Source organism: Vipera ursinii (genome assembly GCF_947247035.1).
Source record: "Vipera ursinii genome assembly, chromosome: 5".
Classification (NCBI taxonomy): domain Eukaryota; kingdom Metazoa; phylum Chordata; class Lepidosauria; order Squamata; family Viperidae; genus Vipera; species Vipera ursinii.
This window is the reverse complement of record NC_139518.1, coordinates 65298513-65323053: the sequence shown is the minus strand read 5'-3', so window position 1 is coordinate 65323053 and position 24541 is coordinate 65298513. Positions and strand designations below refer to the sequence as shown.

General features: G+C 36.1%; 1 protein-coding gene across 5 annotated transcripts in view; it reads left to right on the top strand.

The window, feature by feature from the left end:
* EBF3 (EBF transcription factor 3) overlaps nucleotides 1-15848 on the top strand; it is a 194199-nt gene extending 178351 nt beyond the window's left edge. For 2 of the 5 annotated variants that reach the window (XM_083364113.1, XM_083364112.1), the window contains exons 13-16: nucleotides 1192-1369; nucleotides 3891-4079; nucleotides 4593-4682; nucleotides 15590-15848. In XM_083364113.1, coding sequence (XP_083220239.1) covers nucleotides 1192-1369; nucleotides 3891-4079; nucleotides 4593-4682; nucleotides 15590-15621 — 489 coding nt within the window. In that variant the 3' untranslated portion in view covers nucleotides 15622-15848. Of the gene's footprint in view, nucleotides 1-1191; nucleotides 1370-3890; nucleotides 4080-4484; nucleotides 4683-15589 lie in introns of all 5 variants that reach the window. The other 3 variants (XM_083364111.1, XM_083364110.1, XM_083364114.1) reach the window with 3 other exon arrangements.
* The last annotated feature ends 8693 nt before the right edge of the window (nucleotides 15849-24541 follow it).

Sequence of the window (24541 nt, the reverse complement as noted above, 5' to 3'; positions counted from 1 at the left end):
TCTTGTACTTGCAAAACCAGTTTTTCTATCCCAGTATATAATTTTAGCTGAAGCAGCTGTAATAAAAGACAACACTGAATGTAGTCTATGTATTTGGGACTAAGGTGAACCCTATTTGATCACCAACTATATTTAGAATTTTGATAACATATGACAGTTATCAAGAGCCTGTGTGGTGTAATGGTTAAAGTTCTGGAGTTGTGAGACCCACGTTCTAGTCCCTCCTTAGTCACAGAAGCTGGTTGTATGAGATTTTTGCCCATCTCTCTCATGTCTAGAGTGGAGATATAGAAAAACATCTATCTACCAACCCATACTGGACTAGCATAGTAGCTTATGATTCAGTAGCATGCAGTGGCTATCATGAGAGTGATGGAACTTTACTTATTTAAGCAGTAGTTGCCACAATAATGTGGTCAATTACAACAACAACAAAAGAGGTGGTTTTGGTGGAGAGGCATGGAACTCCAAGGACATGGAGCTGGCCTTATTGAAGCTGTATACAGGAGCTGTGATGGCACAGTGGTTAGGATGCAGTATTGCAGGTTAATTCTGCCAACTGCCAGAAGTTCAATCCTGACCGACTCAAGGTTGATTCAGCCTTCCATCCTTCTGAGGTAAAATAAGGACCCAGATTGTTGAAGGTAATATGCTGATTCTGTAAATTGCTTAGAGATGGCTGTAAAGCACTATGAAGCAGTATATTAGTGCTATTGCCATATGGCATGCCCACAAAAGAAGCAAGTAGATCCCAATTGTCTTCCTTGCAAATACGGTAATGGCCAAAGAGGTCCACAAGTACATTGGTATCATCAAGCAGATCACAGCTTTAAAAAAACCTGCTGCACCAGATTAAAAACATGGTTTGGGTATTGCAAAATATCAAAACAATAATTGGTTGCATAATACAAAAAGAAGTGTTTTTTTAAAGAAACAGATGTTATATTAGTAAAAGTGCTGGCAAGATTTTTAAACTATTTCTGCCCTAAACTCACTACTGGAAAATTATACCATTTTTAATGTACAATATTTGTAAGTGAAAAGGAATGTAATCTTGCCAAGAACAGAGTAATCCTGCCTGATATATAACCATAGGTCGATAGGCATCATTTATTAGGATTTGCTAAATGAAATATAGGGTAATTAAATGATACTATATGTTACAAAAATTATCCATTTACTGTTTCATAGGAAATAATCCTGAAACGAGCAGCCGATATTGCAGAAGCATTATATAGTGTGCCACGTAACCACAATCAGATTCCTACCCTTGCCAATACTCCAGCTCATACTGGTATGATGGGAGTAAATTCATTTAGCAGCCAGCTAGCAGTTAATGTGTCAGAAACATCACAGGCTAATGACCAAGGTAGGTGAAGTTTTAAGAATTATGTATCAAAGTGATTCATATCTTACCCTTCTACAAAACCATTGTCTTAGTTATGCAGTATTGGGATTCTTTGAATTTTATTTTGCTTTGTCGTGTTATGTTATGTTGGAAAGAATAACTTGAATTTGCTAATAACTAAGAATTGTAAAATATGAAATTTGAAATTTAACTTTGTAAAGACTGCTAGTGCGTATCTTTCTTTGTTTTTCCTCAAACCTCCAATTTGCTTTTTCCTACCACTCTCTTTCGGTCAAACCACACTTCTTCTTTTATAAAATTTTGACAAATATTATTATTATTTTTTTATAAAGAGATCATCAGCAAGTATTACAATGAGAGGCAGTCCTCAGCTTACGAACACAATTGAGTCCCCAATTTCTGTTGTTAAGTGAATTCTGTCCCATTTTATGACCTTTCTCGCCTCAGTTGTTAAATGAATCATTCCAGCTGATAAGTTGGTAACCCAGCTGTTGACTTTTGCTTGTCAGAAGGCCGCAGAGGGGGATCACAGGACCTTGGGACACAGCAAAGGTCATAAATATGAACCAATTGCCAAGCATTTGAATTTTGTTCATGTAATCACGGGGTTACTACAAAAGTCATAACATTGAAAAAAGGTCATAAGTAACTTCGAACGGTCACTAAATGAACTGTTGTAAGTGGAGGACCGCCTGCATAGATGCCTATCTTTTGAGTAGAATAAATTTGTGCATTACAGTTAATAGGAATTGTGATACCCATTTTCTACTAAACTTGACATATTTAACTAAGCATTCTCCAGTAAATTTATTTTGCTAATAGCAAAATATATTACAATTATGGCAATACATAATTTCCATCTGGTTTCAACGTGCTGCTTAAACCATAGGGTTAGTACTGTCAAAATAAGCTAGACTCCCTTGAGCATATCTAAACTACCTGGGTGAAGGAATTTGAACAGTTTTATTTCCAATGATAAGTGCTTTCCATGTTTTCTAAATCTAAAGCAATTATTTTATCTTAATTTTTGACACATAAATAAGCAAGTATAACGTGATCATTTGATACTATGATTCTGAAACAAAAGCAGAAGCTTCTTTGTTGTGGCTAGAATTGGAAGGAATTACACAAATTTGGAGAAGATAATTCTTGTAACACTAAACCCTAGGCTGATGCTCTGTGTGGACATAGCCATTGACTATATATTAAAAGAGCTGTTTGTAGCCAAATCCACTGAATCAATTACATGTGGCTAATAATTGCAGTCCTGAACATAGAATATGGAATAAATCCTACTGATTTACTTTCACATAGACATGGACTGCATTGCATATGATTTCTGTGATACCAACGTCTTTTTCATGGGATTTTAAAATATATTCTTTTACAATTTAACAAAGCCTTCTTGAGTCATGTTGCTGTAAAAAATGTGTTCCCTACGCTAAAGCGTAGTTATTTTTTTTAATATTTATTCAATATTTATTAAAGCAGAACAAACTCTATTTTCTAGTAAGAAATTATTAATATTAAGAAGGATGATTTCTTTTTTTGGGGGGAGTTACATCTCTGCAGAAAGTTACATGACCTTATAATTGCTATTGCAAACTTTGCGAACTGAAAACTTAAAAGGGGAAAGCTTAGATGTTGATGATGCAGCCCAGCCATTTAAATTATGAGAATTATTGATAAAGACAACTGTGAGTGCACTGACACAATCAGATCGGGGAAAAACAACCTTGCTGGGTGTGTCTGCCAGAAGCAGGAACAACTCAGAGTGATCACAGTTGGTTTAAGTAGAGATGGTGTGAAAAAGATGACCTTTACCTGCCAAGAGATGAAGGAGCAAATGACATAAGCCAGCATGGTGCGATCAGTCAAAAGTCTGCAAACTGTGTCCCAAAGGGGTTTTTCCAAAAGGCATCTGGACTTTCTTGGGTTTTTCCCCCCTTGAAACTGTTTTGCTTCTCATCCCAGAAACTTCTTCACTTTAGTTTCTTGGATGAGAAGCAAAACGTTTTCAAGAAAAAAACCCAAGTCCAGTTGCCTTTTGGAAAACCACCTTTGGGATTGGAATGGGACAACTCACCATGACCATCTCACCATGGCCAACTCGCTGCAGGACAACTTAATTAAATCATTCAATTTAATTTTTTTAAATTATTTTAAAAAATATTTGAATTTTTGTCATCCACACTTCAGTTTGTCCCTCCTTTGGCCTCCTTTCTGTAATGATTCTGTTCCACCGTTTCTTTGATATTAGTGTAACTCTTGTCCCGCCGTGAATTGTCCTGTGGCCAGTTGACCCTGGCGACTTGTCCCACAGCAAGTTGGCCACGACAAGTTGGCTGTGGTGAGTTGACCACAGCAAGTTATCCTAGACCCCTTTGGGACAGACATGACCTGGATGATTGAGAATTTCCATAGACATTTAGCTGTGCAATCTATGATGCCATAACAAACTCTTCATGCCCCATAATAATAATAATCCTTTTCTTGGGATGGGTTTTTCCTCCCAATACAGTAGGTTACAGTCGCAACACAAGCAGTGTTTCCCCACGAGGATATGTTCCGAGTAGTACTCCTCAACAGTCCAATTACAACACAGTCAGCAATAGTATGAATGGATACGGCAATGCCAGCATGCCCAACCTTGGTGTACCTGGTTCCCCTGGATTCCTTAATGGCTCGACCGCAAATTCCCCTTACGGAAGTAAGTCTTTATTTCTAAGGCACTTGTTAAGAACTTACTTTGTTGTAATTTCCTTCAATGTAAGCTACTGGATAAAAGGAGGGGTGACTCTGGAGGCTGGACAGTTTAAAAAAAGGAAAAAGATCACAGACAATATTTTGGTGCTTTAAAAAACAACAACAACCTAATACTAAAACAGGAAAAAGTAGGTACCACATTGGACTGCTCAATTTACAATCAGAGTCCAACACAAAAGAGTTTGCCTGTTATCCAGAGCGTGGCAAGCCAAAGCATTTTATTTTTATATATGTATTAACCTTCCCATAAGAGGCAAGGCCCTACGATACATCTTTTTCCCCCCTCTTCCCTTCCTGTTTGCCATAAACATCCTCAATATGAGTCCTGATTATTTTTGCTTTATTGCAGTAGTGCCGTCAAGCCCTACCATGGCAGCCTCTTCGGTCACCCTTCCTTCAAACTGTAGCAGTACACACGGCATTTTCTCATTCTCACCTGCCAATGTCATCTCTGCAGTGAAACAAAAGAGCGCCTTTGCTCCTGTGGTCAGGCCCCAAGCTTCTCCTCCGCCATCTTGCACCAGCGCAAATGGAAATGGGCTTCAAGGTGAGCTGGATCTCTCTACTGCTTTTCCTGTGATTTCAAGGTGGTCGATTTACTTTTCCATTCAGAAGATGTGAATGGATTAAAAACAGATTACTATCGTGGGCAAATATCAAAAGACAACCCCTTCCCCCAAACTTTAGAAACAAAATATATAGGGATTTTTTTTAAAAAATGGCTTTTAATGCAGGGGAACAAAACCTTGATCTTAAAGACAGCAGCAAAATCATAGCCTACAGATTTAGTTTATGCTGATTATTTCAAGCCTTGCTGTATATTAGAAGAAAGAATAGCTGTTTTCCCATCATTTCTCCTTAAGGTTTTATGCATTAATTTTTAAACTATGGAATGCTTCTCATGTACCTTTAAGTCTGTATATATTTTAGGCATCCGATTTTTTATTTTTGATAGTGATATTTTAATTGGCAGCATTTCCAAGGTAGGACTTTTCCTACATGCTCTGAGACATCAACAAATATTTGAAATTTGTTCAGTGCTGCCGTTGTTCCCCTACAAATCTAGTTTTCTGCTTGCACTGGATCTTATTCCAGTTCAACTGCCAATAGAAATACGAGAATAAAAAAGCTTGAGGACATTAATGAGTGAGCATTTACAGAGGGAAGGAAAATCACTATAAACACTTTTATTCAGGATATAAGTTTTTATTTAGAAATCTTTATACCATTTTCAAATGGAAGGTTAACATCTGTCTCAGCTGAATTGATCTGAAACTTATCTGCGAAGTAGACCAAAGCACAATCTAAGCACTTAAGAGCCGTTCCTTCTTAGTTAACAGAAGTATTCACATTTTAGACTTTTTACCACATAAACTTTCAAAATTATGCTATTAAATATGCTATTTTTGACTTTTTTCAAAAATGTGATTACTTTTTAAAATATCCACTAATAAAAACATGCCACTGTATTTGTTAAGAGTATAGACCAGAAATGGCCAAGTTTGTTTCTGGGGACCTAAGCTACAGAATCTTTCATCCAAGGTGATGTCTAAATCCTGAGCAATTTTTAAAAATTGAATTCAGTTCTTTTATCCCTTCGGGATTACGTGATCTCGAAGTCAGCATTCTGACTTAAACAGTCACTTCCAGTCAATGAAATCCAATAGAGTCTTCATCATTGTTCTTCCATCACCCAGACTATTTTACTAAGAAAATATTTTTGCTATGGACACTACTATGCTGTCCTCATGTCCAGCTACTGAGTGGGACAGAAGGTTTGTGAAAGTTCAGACCTATTCAAGTTGAATTAAACTGGCCCTATTTAGCTCCAAGGGACGCGGTGGCTCAGTGGGTTAGGACGCTGAGCTTGTTGATCAGAAGGTCAGCAGTTTGGCGGGTCGAATCCCGAGTGCCGCGTAGCAGAGTGAGCGCCTGTTACTCGTCCCAGCTTCTGCCAACCTAGCAGTTTGAAAGCACGTAAAAATGCAAGTAGAAAAATAGGGACCACTGCGGTGGGAAGGTAACAGCGTTTCGTGGGCCTTTGGCGTCTAGTCATGCCGGCCACATGACCACGGAGACGTCCTCAGACAAGCACTGGCTCTTTGGCTTTGAAACGGAGATGAGCACTGGCCACTATTTAGCTCCAGCCCCTTAATGTTCAGCTCTGGATTTGCTGGAAGCCTGAATTTTGGTGAATAGTGCTAATGTTGTCCCAAAGGTGCTTTTTCCTTGAAGATGTTTTGCTTCTCATCCAAGAAGTTTCTTCAGTTCTGAAAAAAGCACCTTCAGGACAACCAAGACCTCGATGACTGAGAATCTCCATAGACAGTTGGGTGTCACATCCCAACAAGCAACAACCAAACCAGGCAAATCAAATTTAAGGAATAAAATATGTAACCAATCCAAATATCTCTGACTGAAGAATATTTGTTAGCCAGGCCATGCTTCAGAGCATCAGTTATTTAGAGTGGGTACACCTTCTTTTTCAACATACATTTTCTTAAATTTTTATTTGTGCATTAGCAAATGTGATAGAAATAATTTCATTTTAATTTCTTGTCCCTGGAAATACTTGCTTTTTTTGAAAAACAACAACAACAACCAAAACCCTTTTTACAACTCTAGCAAACTCTGTTTGTTAGTAGAATCATTTAAATCCTCTGAATTTTATGTGTTACATGAAACAAGCATTTCAGAACGTATTTATTTGGCCTTCATTACATTGAAGAACTAAGCCAACCACAGTTTAGTATTTTGCAGAAATTGAAAACGTTATGAACCAGCACAACAATAGCAAAGGTACTTAATAGCTTTTCATAGTATACTTAAAGTAAATGTATGCATTTTGATTTAAATAAATATATCTGAGAATTATTAAAGTAATTGTTACCTGAGAGTAATAGTTGCTTCTAATTGGAAACATGTAGTAACCACGTGTCTCAACTATAGATTGGCATTGAGATGTTCACCCCAGGCAAATCTTGAAGCAGATAATTTGTTATATGTACCCCAGATTTTCTGATTTACGGACAAGGGTTTCGTGTAATCTTAAATGCAAGTAGGTAAATCAGGGGTCGTCCACCTTTATTTATTCCTTTCTTCTACTTCTATTAGAGCTCCTTTTCTATCAATTAGTAGAAATATATCAAGGCACTACCTCTCATCTTCCTTTCATACTGCATAATGCGTCAGAAACCCTAAACCCCTCCTTTCTCCCATTCTTCTATGCAGGAGTCTCTGGAAATTTACCAGTGCCTCAGTCCTTCCTCCCTCCCTCCTGGCTGTAATTTTAAATCCCCAAACCAGTTTAGGAATCCTTTGTAGCCCGCATCTTCCTCTTCCAGCATCTACTACTGATCTCAGGAAATGGGAGAGGTAATTATGAATATGAATTGCTAAATATGCCAGCCTCTTCCCAATAAATATTTTTTTTTTTTGGTATGAATGGGCTTTGTTTTTTCCTCATCTCTGGCCTCAAAGCCTGAATCAATGGATGCTGCTGCTTTACATGCAAGGAGATATCCATGTGATTCAATTTCCTGGCGTGGACCACATTGTAGAATGACATGTGAAGAAGTGCGTCTTGAACAAGAATTTTTAGGTGGTTATTTTTTTTTTTTTGGTAAGGTAAGCCAGGAGGAGGAACAGGTCTACATGGTTCCAAGTCGGATTGAAGGCATAGAAATAGACCTCAACGATGCTTTCTCCCGGTTGAGAAAGCGTTGTTCGCAATACCAAGAAAACAATCTTTACTGAGCTAATCAGGCCAAGGATTTTGATGATAAAAACTTGATTCAAACATGCCTATTGAGGTGACGCAGTTTTTTACATGCAAACCTGGGTCACCTGGAGATACATGGGGGAAGCATTCACTCAAAAGCAGGCCCTCATGAAAATCACCAGCAAGTCCATACACCATCATGTAAAAGAGAAGATCTGACCTGTTTTCCTCCCCCTGATATGGGATATATTGGCTTAGAGTCCAGGGATCCCCAACCTTGGCCACTTTATGACTTGTGGACTTCAACTCTCAGAATTCCTCAGCCAGCCATGCTGGCTGAGGAATTCTGGGAGTTGTAGTCCACAAGTCATAAAGTAGCCATGGTTGGGGACCCCTGGCTTAGACATAACTATAATGAATGGAATGGAATTTTTCCCGTGTAATCTTGAAGTTATATAATTCCCATTGGTATACCACACCATCCTTTTTTTTTTTAGTTTGTTGTGTTACATTTTGAACCTCTTATCACATGAATTCATTTCCTCTCTATATCCCACTGCATATTGAACAAGGTATACATTTTAAAAATTAATAAAATTATGCCAATGTTCATAGAACCATTTTCAGCTACGGAAAGCTGATGACTTTGTGCCAGTCTCCTATCTTCATCCATTATAACCCATGGGTCAAGTCAAATATTTTATTACAGACAAAGGCAAACCATATTAGCTGATTACGGAGAATAATAGCCCTTATGGGCAACTAATATATACCTATTAAAAATTCTGAAAAATGACGCTTACATTAAATTATGGCAACTACTGTAGCTGTTGCTTTCTCTCTCGTGTGGCAATCTATGACGCACAAGCTATTTTGTCATATTTTGGATAAGGTGTTCGCCTATGCACCAGTAATTAGTAACTGCAAACCAAATTCTGGTTGCAGCTTCTAATCATAAAACTGCACCTGGTACATGCCTCAGAAGCTGCACAATGAGAAACCTAGTTTATATTAATATAAGTGTTACATAATTAGAACATGGTGTCACTGTAAACTGTGAACAAACGGAGCCAGTTATTTCAATTGGAACAATTTGATGGCAGCCAAAACCAAGCTACCTAAGCCCCTGAGCATAAAAAAAGTGTTGAATTTCAGAAAAATTAAAAAAGGCGGTTGTAATTCTTTGTTCTGCCGGTGCTATTTGTTGGTTATATTCCTCCTGAAGAACGGGATGCCACCACTTCAGATAACTGAAGCATTTAACTTGCTCTGTCTATTGAAAATTGCGCAACTTCAGTGTTTGGGCCATTATTTTGATCTTTGGGTACTCAAGGAATAAAGATCATTATAGGCTAATGCCTTTAGTACCAAATAAAGTTGCTGAGAATGGGACTGCATAATCAATGTACAATAATACCGGAATGTTTAAATCAGATAATCTAGGTGGATGGTGCTGCACTGTATTTAGGTTTTTGGATAAAATGTTGATATAGAGATTAAAGAAACCAAACCAAAACACAGTCCTGTCTTACACTAAGTATTTGCGTTAGGTATTGCATCTGAGAGTGCCCTATTCAAATTGCATCTAATTCTTACATAGGCATAGCTTTAATCTATTGATAAATAAAAGGATAAGGAGAAGATTGCAACACTGATCAATACCTATCGATTAGGTATTAAAACACATAGGGGAATGTCCTACTCTAAACTCTTTTTTTGGTGGGGGGGGGCAATCCAAAGATTTTGATTGTTAAGTACCAGCTTAGACTGGTTTATAAGACTCAACAAACTAGTCTATAATTGCCAAGGCCATATCCAGCATCTTTTTCAAGGGATTATAATAGCCAACCCTCCCTCATAAAGTATCACTTCTGTCTACTTAGTTGTGAGACAGTTGTGAGAAAAGTTGGAGGAGGAAGTATACATCTTTTTCAGTTCCTAGAGGAAAAGCAGAGCATATATTTAGCAAACAAATGTTACTATATTTGTAAACTCTGATAGAAAGAAGATGATGTTATTTTTCTAATGTGATTAAGCAATAAATGTATAACTTTTGCTTCTGAATCAGTTTAGGTTTTTTTTTATATTTCTGTCTTTAATAACTCTCTTGAGATTTGGTTCAGGGATTATACTGTAGTAAAACAAATGCATAGTTTGCTTGACTAGGTGATAGAAACAGAATTAAAAAATATCTTGGGAAGGGGAATAGAATTTTACTTCACCAGCCCAAATATATATATTTAGTGGTTTCCATCTCAGTTTTATTCTATTGGAAATTAATAATATGAAGAAACATGAAGGGCTTTTATTTGTCTGTTTGTTCAATTTCTCTGGCTGCCCATTTCAGTGAACGATTCTGGGCAGTTTACAATTCATAATAATGAATTGTAATAATAATAGCAATAGCACTTAGACTTATATAACACTTCATAGTGCTTTGCAGCCCTCTCTAAGCGGTTTATAGAGTCAGAATATTGCCCCCAACAATCTGGGTCCTCATTTTACCGACCTCTGAAGGATGGAAGGCTGAGTCAAACTTGAGCAAGTCAGGATCAAACTGCTGGCAGTGAGCAATGAGTTAGCCTGCAGTACTGCATTCTAACCACTGCGGCACCACGGCTCCTAATAATAATGCTAGCTTTGGTGACTTATTCCAGTTTTAATAACAAACAATCAACACTTCAATATAAGTCTTGTGTTGGTGTATATGTTCACTGACTTGTAGTATAACTGATATTTATCCTATCAATTAATCATTAATAAATATTCAAAGGAAATAATAAATGAAATCAATATTTGAAATTGGGCTTTACATTCTATTATATTATACTTTTTCTAAAAATTACTTTTTGCATCTTAGTACATTTCAGAAAATTTAGCCATGCTGAGTGAGATGAACACATGTGTAGTTAACCCTGACCTTAAGGATGGTTGCCTTAATTTCATTTACTTGTCAGATGAGTTTACCTGAATAGCTTAGCAGGAATAGGACAGATTAAGGTTACAGAAAGATCCCACACCCTCAATTCCCCCCCCCCATTACTTCATGATTTAGGTAATAATTATACCATAGCCCACATTTCCTCCAAAAGCTTCAGCTTCTGTCATGACCCCAAACTTGAATCATGTTCTGACAGACAGAAATAGAAGAAGTTACCCAAATCAGGAATAGTAACTCAGGATATCTGACTTACAAAAACTTAATTCTACACATACAACTAGTCTTTGACTTACAACCACAATTGGGACCGGAATTTATATTGCTATCCAAGGCAGTTGTTAAGTAAGTTGTGCACTTCTGAATTGGATATAGCATCTCTGAAAGACAGCATTCCTTTGTAATCTGAGATAACATGAGAATTGCAGAGTACAAGTTCGCTGTAACTTTGCCCAATATTAAAGATAAAAAAAACCTATATTCATAAAAGCAAATCGAGCTTCCTTTTCACTTGCCTTCTCTTCCAGTGTAATGTGAACATGTATAGCATGGTTATTTATCTAGCACAGCCTAAAAATATAACTATTTTTGTTGTGCTGTGATCTTTTATCTATAATATCCAAATCTAAACTCTTTTTAGATCAAGAAATCGCACTCAGATTCACAGTATTAAGAAGAAAGAGAAATAGTACCCAACAAATATTTTGAAGAACACAAAATGTTTCCAACCATTACATGTGGTTTGGAAATATTATTTCATCACAAATCTAAACTATAAGCTTTCTTTTTTTAAAAAGAAACCTTTTCAAAATTTGTTAATAATTTCAACTAGCTTGTCCTTTTTAAAGTTATCCCTGGACAATCAGTGGCATGATCACATTTAATACATATAAATTTAGAACATAATCCCAATGTGGCTAATTAGAGATCTGTTCTTCTCAATTTGTTCCTGTTCATTTATTTGTCAATGAAATGGGCAGTGCTTTTTTCGTAAAAGAAAAAGGTGCCGGAACTCACACATGTCATGCAACCTGCCTTGCCTACCCTACAAGGTTCCATCCAAAAAAGGTGCCGGAACTCCGTTCTGAGCGTTCTATGAGGAAAAAAAAGCCCTGGAAATGGGTATTGGGTTGTTGTGGACTTTATTAAGTGATAAGAGTCAGTGGTATGGACATAGAAAGACTACATCGTTTGTTACTGATGTAGCATAAGAGAAATATAAACAGCACTAGGAATTAATATAAAAATCTTGGCACCTATCAAGAACCAATGTTGTATAAATGTTTCTCGTACCATCATTGTTCCAATTTCCAGTAAAATCATGATTCTCCAGGAAAATAATACAGACATATGTTTATACAGTATATGTCGCTCTGTCACCACCCAGAGTCGCTCTGTATAAATTTGATATATAAATAAAATAAAGTAAAATAATAAATATGCTTGTGAATATAATTGTGTGTATATGTATGTGTGTGTAAGAGAGAGAGAATATATAGTTGTTTAGTAAATATGAATGTTCTGAAGATCGTTTGGAAGCATACTGAGGAAGGCACATAAATTCTCATTTATCCCACTTGGAATGCCTTATATTTGGTTTATCAACTAAGTACAGGCATGCGTATAGAGATATTCCTTATGTGGAATTCACGTATTTTTCATTTTGTTCTCATAACAATCAAGACAGATGAGTTAAGTTATGAGAAAGTAGCTATTCAGCTATATTGATCTTCTCTCAACAGGTTTGCCCCTGCAAAACTCTAATCACTAAACTGCAGGTAGCCATTTATATAGGAAAGTTATCCACAAGTTCACATGCTTGATGGCATTGGTAATACTATGTTTGAGTTCATGCCCTGTTTACAAAACTGTACTGTTTGGAGAAAGATATACGTTTATATCTCTCCCCCCCCCCAAGAAAGACTGATGTTTGAGAAAAAAGGTGAAAAAGGCTTCTTCTGTTGTGGATCCTCATCAAAATTAACATCTACTATTACAAGCACGGTGTTTAGATTTGTTTGCTTGCTTGCTTGTTTAATAGAGGACCATGCAGGACACTGAAAGCAAATATCTCCACCATTGTTTCACTAAATTACACGATTGGTTGAAGGTTGCTTTCTCCATTATTGGCTCTACTTTGACATAACCCTTGCTACTAAGTGGTGATGGTGTTATTAGTATTCATTGCCATCAATTAATGGAAGAGAGCTTACTGTAGCTAACTGAAGCTGTGTTCTGTCCCTCATCTCTGAACTGCATTTACCACAAGGGAATGTTTGCTAGCCACAGATTGTGAACAATGCCTCCCATTCCTCCACCATTTGGTATTGTTTCTTCCAGTCCTGATGGCATCATTGTGCAGAGCTAACTACATTGGAACTCTGCCATATTGGAGGAATTCACAGCTGGCAAGAGCTGGCCGCCATCCAGACAGTGGCACGTAGGGGTCGAAATGCGAGAGCATCTGGCTGTTATGCTCCATCTGTAAACCTGTGACTAATCTTTCCATGTAAACAAAGACATGTTCCAAATAGTGCGCACAATTTGCCCAATCCCACTAGTTAGATCGAATACCAGAGATATTCCTCTTGAAAACATAAGAAAGAGTATAAGGAACGTACATTTTTTTAAACCTAGTTTCTGCCATGGTCTTTATTGATGTGTAAATAATATTTTATAAGCAAGTAGCAAACTGGATGAAAAAAGCATCTGCCACAGGATGATAAGGGACATGTAGAGAGAGGGGTGACTTATACATGACATTTGCTTCCCACCCCTCAGATTTCATGAGTATTGTGTACTGATTTAAACTGATTAGAGTAGAGTAGAGTAGAGTAGAGTAGAGTAGAGTAGAGTAGAGTAGAGTTGAGTTGAGTTGAGTTGAGTAGGGGAAGGAAAGGAAAGGAAAGGAAAGGAAAGGAAAGGAAAGGAAAGGAAAGGAAAGGAAAGGAAAGGAAAGGAAAGGAAAGGAAAGGAAAGGAAAGGAAAGGAAACCTATAGAGGGAAAAATAATGCAGCTTCAGAAATATCAAATTTAATGGTAGAGCTGCTGTGAAATTACATTGAACAATCCTTCGTACAGCTCAGATTCCTTATGCTGCTTATTTAAGCACATGGATAGTCATGCAAAGAGATTGTATTACATAAGAAATGTGTACATACAAGAAGCTTTCAGAAAAAAACGCAACAGCAAATCTGAGATAAATTGATATTTTTTGGAAATTAATGAACTGGGAAATTGAAGTTTACATGACTACATAAAAATGTATTAAGATTTCTTGTACAAAAAGTAATGAGAAATAGTGTCACAATAACATTTAAGTACCATTAGGTTAAAACCATCCCTATTACGTATAACCCTGCTAAGAGGTTAACACAATGACAATTTTTAAAATCTTTTTGCTTAACAAGTTTCTTCTTTGCTTAGAATACATAACTATATACATATCCTGAATGGAGGGGGAAGGGGCTGCATCTGGATTGCATTTAAAATTTAGAGACATTCAATACAGTTATGGCAAGTCCTAGCTTTGCTGGTATTTAAACCTGTGGTCCCATTCTTAGGATAAGACACAAGAGACTATGCACAAACTTGTCTGCCTCCTAAGTGTTTCAGTGTAGTCCTACAGTGCTTCAGTAATTGCATTAATGACTACTATTTCTTTAAAGTAGGTAGTATCAGTTCCCGGGGCCAGAGATCATGCAGTTCTGTGGGTACCTTGACCCTGAGCTTTTTATGTGTGAGACAGAGAAGCACTGGGACTTCCTTTTACACATTTCAAAAATTAACATGAGCTAACAAATAGGAGATTTCAACTTATGTCTTGTTATAGTGCTTTGATGGATTCCAAAGCAGATGTAACATAGTAGACTTTGATCTCAGAAAGTCACTGACTTATTAAAGTCAGCATACAATTAGAAGAAAGTGCTAATTAACAGAATGTCAAAACTGAAGCTGTCCATTTAGATCTGGATCTGATCTGAATCTGAATTACCAAAAATGACCATGTTGCTTTTTAAGCTGTCAACGTAGGCTTTCTCCAGGGAGTCTGGGCCACTCTTTGTCATTAACAAAGCGCTAAGAGAAATATCACACATGTGGGAGGTAGGATCCTTTGCATGTGCATGTGCACGCATGCGCACGCACACACACACACACACACACACACACACACACACACACACACATCAAAGCCAAATCTTTACAAAAAAAAGCTCTGGTAATAAAATTCCAATTTTAAAAATAAAATATAGAAGAGGATCAAGGAAAGGAAAGGAAAGGATTCTCTTGTTGGATAGCTTATTATACAAAAATAAAAATAAAAATGCCCCACTCCCTCCCCCAAACTGTTTGATAGCTACTGTCTTGCCAGATAAAAGGGTCTATCAATTGTTTATCCAGATCATTTTTCCATGCAGTACCTGGGTCACAAAGACTTACACATTACTAAATTTCTGCATCTATCACTACTGTGAATTCCATTTCCTTTATATATTCAATTTATGGAATTCTTCAATTGAGCGCAACCTCTCTTTTTTCCCCCATAAACCTTATCTGCCTACAAAGCTGCATGAACAGCATTTTTTTAAGCTATAGTCAAAGGCATGTGGTTCCTAATCCAAGTGTTTTAGGAAACGGATTTGGTGAATGCTTCCTAATGATTTTCAGACATTGGTGCTATGAAGAATTAGGTGTGGTCAGCTTTGTTTTGCTTGCTTGTTTATTTTTTTTCTTTGCAAGTTTAAATACATGATGCAAGTAAATTAATAGTACTTTTTCTCTTTTTTTTTTCAGCTATGTCTGGGCTTGTAGTTCCGCCAATGTAAATTCATTTTTTGTTTAGCTACTGTAGCAGCAAGTTCAGAAGATGAGCTTTCTAGGGGACAAGTTTAGTATATAAGATATGCTGATGGAACCAGTATCTTCAAAATACAATCAGCAAAACATTGAAATGCTACAAAAAACAAACAAACTTTGTTTAAAAAAGTTTATTTAAAATACTAAGAATCAACATGCAAACAATCAACTTCATGAACAATTCCATTTTATTGACTGAAACTTCTCTCATATTTTCACATTTCTTGGTCCTGAAGAAAAAGGAAAAAGCGACACTTATTTTGTATAAAGTTTCTGATTACGTCTTGGCTATGTCTAGTACTTGCTATGTGTCGGGAAAAACTTTGTGGATGCACCATTTTGATTATCATGAAACACTGATGAAAAACGCCTCCAAAACATTTTTCTGTACTCATAACTAGATTCACAATGGTTGTGTATCTCTATAATGTGAAATATTTTTTTTTGTGGTGAAAAAAGGGGGCCAAGGAGGAGGTATGAGCCATCAAATCTGGGGTTGGGAGGGGAAAAGGATGAATATATGATTTCAGATAATTTTGGGAGGATGGGAGGGTTGATCATTGCTTAACTTCATCTTAATGAAATGGAACTTTGTAACTTATTGTAGTTAGAAATTGTAACTTTGATATTGAATTCTCTTGCCTTCAACAAGCACACTGACAGAGGGAAATGCTACTGTCTGTTGGTTTTAAAAAAAATATACTTCCACTGCTAGAGCTTCCTGTTAAGCAAGTGTGATCTGCAACATTTTTTCAACTTTTGCTAGCACTGTATACTATTGCATTCTTAGGCTACTGTGAAGTCTATGTTTCTTGTACCAGAAAATTGTCCTTTTGACTTCTAGATCCTACTTCCCTAATGTGTTTTGTATGTGGTTATAAAATTGTAGACTTTTGTGATTTTGCCAAAGTTGTAGCTAAATATTTATACACTTGTCTTGAATTTTTTTCAGATCCACTTAAATATTTAGAAGATCAAATTTTTATTCCTTTTAAAGATAAGGAATAAAATAGCCCTACATTACAACTTCTTTCACATAAACACTTGCAGTCACCAAGGGAATTTATTTTGTAACATATTAATTATAAATATTGTATTTATCTTTGAAATTTTGTATATTTTCACCATTTTTCCTTGTATGTATGTTTTTTGTCATTTGACTGGTATTGTGATGCTGTGAAAAGCATTAAGCCAAGAACCGCTGCCTTCATATGTTTTTGTTTAAAAAAAAATGTGTTCATGCATTTCATTTGTATTTCACAAAGTTGTTATTTGTTTTGACTTTCCATCTTTCTGTTATTTTGAGGAAAAAACATTGTTTATTTTTATATTATTTTTAAGTTATCTGAACAAATAATTTTGAAATAAAGTTGTTTGTTGTATAGTTAAAACAAAATTGTGCCACATGGCTGTAATGAATACTAGTAGAAAATGTGCATGCAGTGCGGCCACAGGAAATGGATGGTTCTCCTATTTTGTGTTTGGATTTTCATTTTTATTTCTTTATTTCTCCATTTTCTCTGAGTTCAGATTTTTTTTAAAAAAAGTTGCCACCTATGACTTTGTCACATAGCTGAACTCTGTTTACTGGCGGGGGGGGGGGAGGAAATCAGAAGCATAAATTAAAAAATAAATAAATGAAATTCACTTCTGATGTTTTAATTACAGTGTTGGCCACATTAACTTCCTTGGATGCCTTAAAATTAGACGTCTTTGAACAACTTTTGTGCTGTTAACCATGGGCTTCGAGCAAGTGCATCACTACTCCATTTGGGTGAATTACGGTGAATAAAAGCACAAATATGGGGTGCAGTTTTTTCCATGTGATTATAGTTACCTGCCCTCTGTTCACTTTGATGAGGCTTGCCCCAGCCCCCTAAAAATGACTAGTTGTAATATCCTAGGTGAGCTTGGTAAACTGTACTCTTGGTCAACGGCTATGTGACTTCTTTTTCTACCTGTTTTCTGCTGCACTCTGCATAATCTGTAACTTAGCGCTGATCAACAAAGAGAAAGACTTTGTATGCATTTGGGACCACACCTAATTTTATAACCTTTTTTATTTTCAGATTTTTGTTTTGTAGAGACACTTACAGTAAGGACTGTAATTTATAAACTGGAACGATTTCTCTAATATATTGTGCCTGTTAGTGCCAATCCTGACATAATTGTTCCCCCCCCTTTCTTTCTTGCACTAAATGCTTTCAAATGCAGCACTGCAAAATCACTTTTGCACTCTGCAGCAGAATTAAATTTCTCAGCAAAAAGGAGGGACCATTTTTAATACAAAAGTGCACATTTTTCAGGAAATGTTTATAAGAGGTTTTAAAATTGATATAAATATATCACAAATTACAAAACATGCCCATTTTTCCTGTGAGAGTCAATAAGGCTTAGCTAAGTGGAAAAGCTGAAAAGTCAAACCGAAACTGAATTGCCTCAGTTCAATTTTGTATAAGTATGATTTTGATCTTAAAAAGAAAGGTCATGCATACATGATCGGAATGTTTCTTCATAAATACAATCTGTTTTGTGTTTTAGATCAGTTAGTCAATTCACTCATATTTCCTCATCTCCAAATGGGAAACTTCACTAAGTGATAGATTTTACTGTTAAAGACCCTACAATAAGATTGTTTTATCTGTACATTTTTCAGATATTTAACTGTATAAAATGTTCATTTTACACAATATTTAATTAAAGTATTTCTTGTCTGTGAATTTCATTTCTGCTAATTTTTCAGGTTTAATTACTAAAATATCAGAACATAGAAGCGAGCAACAACTGGGATTGTTAAATTCACGTTCATGTACTAAAGAAGATATTACCAGGTGTAACTAAAGGACTTGCTTACACATCAATATGTATCACTGAATGTATTACTGCTATGCTCTCTCTGAATCCTTCCAGTGAAAATTGTGATTCAGTTGACATCAAAGCTGCTATCCTTTCCTTGTGATAACCATTTTGCACAATGATGATTTTATGTGGTTTGATGTTGCTTTCATTCATTTGCAAATATGAATGTGTCCATTCCTTGCCCTATGAAAAAGGAAGGTCAGACAAATCAAATGATTGATAATCTTGATAGAACTTCATAGGATCTGAAGGTGGTGGCTTCCAACCTGCATATCTAGGCAAGCATGTGCTGGTAAGAGAATTATATCAACCAGCTCTTGATAAAATTCTAAGTTGCTTCCAGTTATCCTGAGCAAAAAAACGAACACCTCACAATTTTATATGTAATTCATAGGAAGCCCTAAAAGGCATAAATGGGGTTTTTTTGGGGGGAGGGGGGCAGTATGGATTACAGTTTACAAAAATAGGCCAACCCTACAAAGAGGCTAATGAAGTTATGTCCCCCTTTTCACGGTTTTTAAAAATCTTTTTTAAAATTCAGATTTATGCCGATATAAACAAAGAATATGTGTGGTGGAATAGAGGTGCAAACGCTTGCCTGTGTGAGAGAAGGTTGAGAGTTCAATCCTAGGCAGCAGCAGATGTTTCTCTATCGGGACTCAAGAAAAAAATATCTTATATATATTTCCTCCTGACAACTCTCTCTCCCTCTCCCTCTCCCTCTCCCTCTCCCTCTCTCCCTCTCTCTCTCTCTCCCTCTCTCCCTCTCCCTCTCTCTCTCTCTCTCTCTCTCTCTCTCTCTCTCTCTCTCTATATATATATATATATATATATATATATATATATATATATATATATATATATATATATATATATATATAATGTAAATTTTTAGATTGCTAACAAAGAATTAAAGGGAGACTGATATGCATTTCAAACTTATTTGTTTTCATCAGTCAGCCATACTGATGAAAACAAGTTTGAAATGCATATCAGTCTCCCTTTAATGCTTTGTTAGCAATCTAAAAATTTACACAAATATGAGCTGTCACTGTTGTGACTACTGCCTGTGGATCGCCTTCGGTTAGGCCGAAACAGGAAATAAAGATTTGTCCCATGTTTGGGGCCTAGCAAGGTAATCTAAATAGTTAACAAGCATTACACACACACACACACATACACACACACACACACACACACACACACACACACATATATATATAAATAAAGGGAACAGAAAATAAGACATCCTACTATTAAATACAGTACATTGTGTTGTTTAAGTGTTCCCTTTATTTTTTTGAGCAGTATATATAACAAAATGACATTGTCCAATATATATATAACAAAATGATCTTGTCCAATATATCACTAAGATCACAAGGGTGAATTTCAAATAAAGACTAAAATACAGTTAAAATAAATGGGGGAGGATATTCACTAATATGTTGCCTAAGGTATATAAATCCATTTTCAATAAGATCTGCAATATCCTGGCAATAATTATAATATTTATGACTGCATTCTGAAGGCCCCATGTGATTTACAATAAATTGAATTAAAATAGCAACTATTAAAATGACTTTAATAATGTTTTAAAACACATAAAGGCTTGTGCATATATACATCGAAGAAAAAAGAAAAAAAATATTCCCAAGTCATGGGAATGCTCAGCAGAAGCCATTGGGAGAATGGGCAGGAAGGCATTTTGTAAATGCAAATTTGAGAAATCCTACTTGAAGGAATGAAGAGGCTACTTCTTTGGAATTTGGACAGAAGTGATAGTTCACTAGCTTCTCTGGTTGAATCACCAGTAACTTCTATGAAAGAATATTAGGTAAAAGAGGATGGAAACGATGTCTGTGCCTTTGAGAGCCACTGTTAAGTCAGACTAGAGAAATGCTGGATAAACTGTGCAGTTTGCTTAAGCACTTATACTACTCAGGATCTGGTAGAATTCCCTCGAACAATTAAAATGCTGGAGGATAAAACTATCAATGCCTTTACTCAGAATTTCTGTTCTCCAGAATAAGAGATAAGATCCCTCTGAATTTCACTTTCTGTAGAAACTAAAGGACATTTCTGCCTTATATGAACTACAATGCTGGATTAAATATGTCTCTTCTGACCCAGAAATAGGAGGTGAAATATTGCATGCAGTGACTGGCAGATATGCCCTCAAACCAGATTAATTCTTGCAGTCATAGAACTATCTATTGCCTAATCACAATGTCATGCGGGAGTGGCTGGAGAGTTGCCGTACTCCACATTTAATATTTTAGCTTTCCTGCACATACCAACCCATTTTGACTGACAAAGAAAAAGAAGTAACTATTTATGTTACTCCCACTTTCAGAAACAGGAGAGTATGGGTCTGTTTTGGGGAATGTGTGTTCTAAAATTTGGAGAAATTTCAACTCTGTGGATTGAGGTGTTTTCAGTGTAAGGAATTGGCTATACAGCAGGTATGTTGGTTCTTGTACATTCCTGCATTTTGTTCTCCCTGTTTCTCGTAATGTTTTGGAAGGTACCAATCACAAAGTTTTGTTTTTTAATAGTATCATGATATATTTGAGCATTAGCACAAGAAAGGATAAGTATGTTTATTAAATGAGCATCTGTGGTGAGAGATGTCATACATGTCATGATATGTTGAAATGACCGAACAAAATATGAGTCATTTGCATATATATATATATATATATATATATATATATATATATATATATGCAAATGACTCATATATATGTATATATGTATATATGTATATATATATACTGTATATATACTGTATATATACTGTATATGAATATGTGAATGTATGTGTGTGTGTATATATATATATATATATATATATATACTGTATATATACTGTATATGAATATGTGAATGTATGTGTGTGTGTGTATATATATATATATATACACACACACACATACATTCACATATTCATATACAGTATATATACAGTATATATATATATATATATATATATATATATATATATATATATATATACACACACACATACATTCACATATTCATATACAGTATATATACAGTATATATACAGTATATATATATACATATATACATACATATATAAAGGTAAAGGTAAAGGTTCCCCCACACATGTGTGCTAGTCGTTTCCGACTCTAGGGGCCGGTGCTCATCTCCGTTTCAAAGCCGAAGAGCCAGCGCTTGTCCGAGGACATCTCCGTGGTCATGTGGCCGGCATGACTGGACGCCAAAGGCGCACGGAACGCTGTTACCTTCCCACCGTAGTGGTCCCTATTTTTCTACTTGCATTTTTACGTGCTTTCGAACTGCTAGGTTGGCAGAAGCTGGGACAAGTAACAGATGCTCACTCTGTTACGCGGCACTCGGGATTCGACCCGCCAAACTGCCGACCTTCTGATCGACAACATACATATATATATATATATGTATATTTATATATATATGTATATATATATATATATATACATATACATATATACATACATATACATATACATATACATATACATATACATATACATACATACATACATACATACATACATACATACACACACACACACACATATATATATATATATATACATATATATATATATATATATATATATATATATATATATATATATATATATTATTCCTGTGTCTCAGCCCAACCCACTTCACAGAATGGTTATCGTGAGGAAAACAGAAGACAGGAGCAGAATGTACCTTGAGTTGTTCAAAGCAAAGCTGGGATATAAATCTAATAATAGATTAATAAGAAAATCTAGCTTTCATGAGTAACAGTGTGAACAATGGCTAAGGAGTTGGACTATGACTGCAAAGACTCAGGTTCACAGATCTAGGGCTCGTCTCTCTCTCTCTTCTCTCTCTCTGTCTCTCTCTCAACTCAATGTATCTCACAGGGTTGCTGTTGCAGTGCACAGAAATAGGAGGTGGGAATGCTGTACATGTTATATTAAGCTTCAGAATGAAAGGCAGGATGAAAATCTAAAAGCAAGCAAATAAGATGTTACACACCTACGCAGCAGAGCAAAATGGTAACTTGATCACATCCCCTTATCAGTAGTTCTGGAAACACAAAAGCATGCTAAAAAGGGAAATAATAATGAAACTTCGAGGTGTTTTCTTTTTTAGGAAGTTGTCTTCATTTTCTTCAAAAAGGGCATGGTATCCATGAGCCCTTGCAACAGGATTCTCCTGGCAGAGCTTCAATACACCACTACACACATGAGCCCCTCCTCCAGCAAGACAGGCAGAAGTGGGTATGGCTTGGCCATGTCAGCTGAATAATTTGGGATGTGCATTCAAGCACTGGAAGAACATCTCATTAAGAGGCACTTGATTCTTCAGATGCTATTTTCTCTCTCTTTCTCTTTTGCCCAAATAGGTTAATTGTCTAGGTTTAATAATACCCACAACACAACTATTTAGGGTTAATTTACTCTAGTATGTGACTGGGTCTGTTGTGGTTAAATTGAACTCCCAAATGGTTAATTAACCCCATTTTGGAGTCTCTGCAACACTTTTAAAGCTGTCCCTCCTTTTACTTATCTATACCTGTGGTGGGTACAATGTCAATAATAGGATTATAAAAACAGGGTTGTAGTAATTCAGTTGTCCATCAGCTAGCAGCAAAGAGTTATCTAAATGTTGCCATCTACTGGTCAGGAATTTTAAAGTCCAAATTTGATAACCCTGGACAATAAGTCACTCTTCATGGATACTATGCCATATTAAAATTAATTTATATTTGTTATTCTCTGAATATTCCTAATAATAATCACTATCTGCATTAATAGTGTAGAATAGATAGATAGATAGATAGATGATAGATAGATAGATAGATAGATAGATAGATAGATAGATAGATAGATAGATAGATAGATGCTGGTTGATTGGCTGAATGATCTTCCAAATGCTTTATCATAGAATGTTCTGGGCCAATGAATTACATTTTTCCTTGTTTTCCAGACACAATTTTATGATTAGTCATAGTTCCCATCCTTGTTGGGCATAACATCTATTTGTTTACTGCATTTTTAATTAATACAATAGTATAGCATTGTTCACCATTTTGTACATCAGCCTACTTCAGAATATAATTTGTTTATTTACCAGAATGCATCTTTTGTGTTTGCTTATATTTCATTCATGGGTGCCCATGTTGTGAGGCAAGCAGTCGAGGAATATCACATATATTATGACATCATCAGGCAAATTATGTACTGACACTTCCATCATAAAGTCACTGCACAGTTTTTGTCACAATGCATGGATTTATTTAATGTCTGTTTTCAAGATGAGATACTAGTTATGGTCAGAATGTGCTGCATATCTAAGCACCTGTGAGCACACTTCTCTCTCAAGGTCATTTTGGTGACCTTGCTAAACAGATCCTTTACCCAGAGTTGGTGTAAACATTTGCAGCAGGCTGCTTTCACACACATGGGTGTCATCTACAGAAGCCGTTTCTGCTGCAAATAACTGTGCTGCAGGCAACTTGAAAATGGGAGTCTGTTCAATTTAATATCCAAAGGCATCGCCCACATCTGAGTCATGTATTCAGGTATAGTTTTAATTAAGTCTGGAAAAGTCTTCACTTACTGAACTAAATGGGAAATAAGGGAGATTAGAGTTCTTTTAAGTATATTAACTACACTTTATTAATTCTATTTCCCTGTTTTCTTCCTTCCCAAGAATGGCACTGTATAGGAGGCCACTTCTGGAGTCCCCTAAATTGCCAAACTGGCAGGATAACCACCTATATACAAATCTCATAATCTCCAGTTCTCTTTTTAGCCAGGAAAATATACACTAGAGAACAACATTTGCCTATAGTATCAGTATTTCAAGGTGCAAAAACGTTTGTAAAGACGCTGTTAGAGGACAATGCGTTGAATTTAGATTTGGCTGATCTTAGAGCAGACCTGGGAATTCTATGGCCCACGGGCCACATCTGGCCCTTTGATGGTCCCTGTTCAGCCTATGGAGGTCATGGAATGG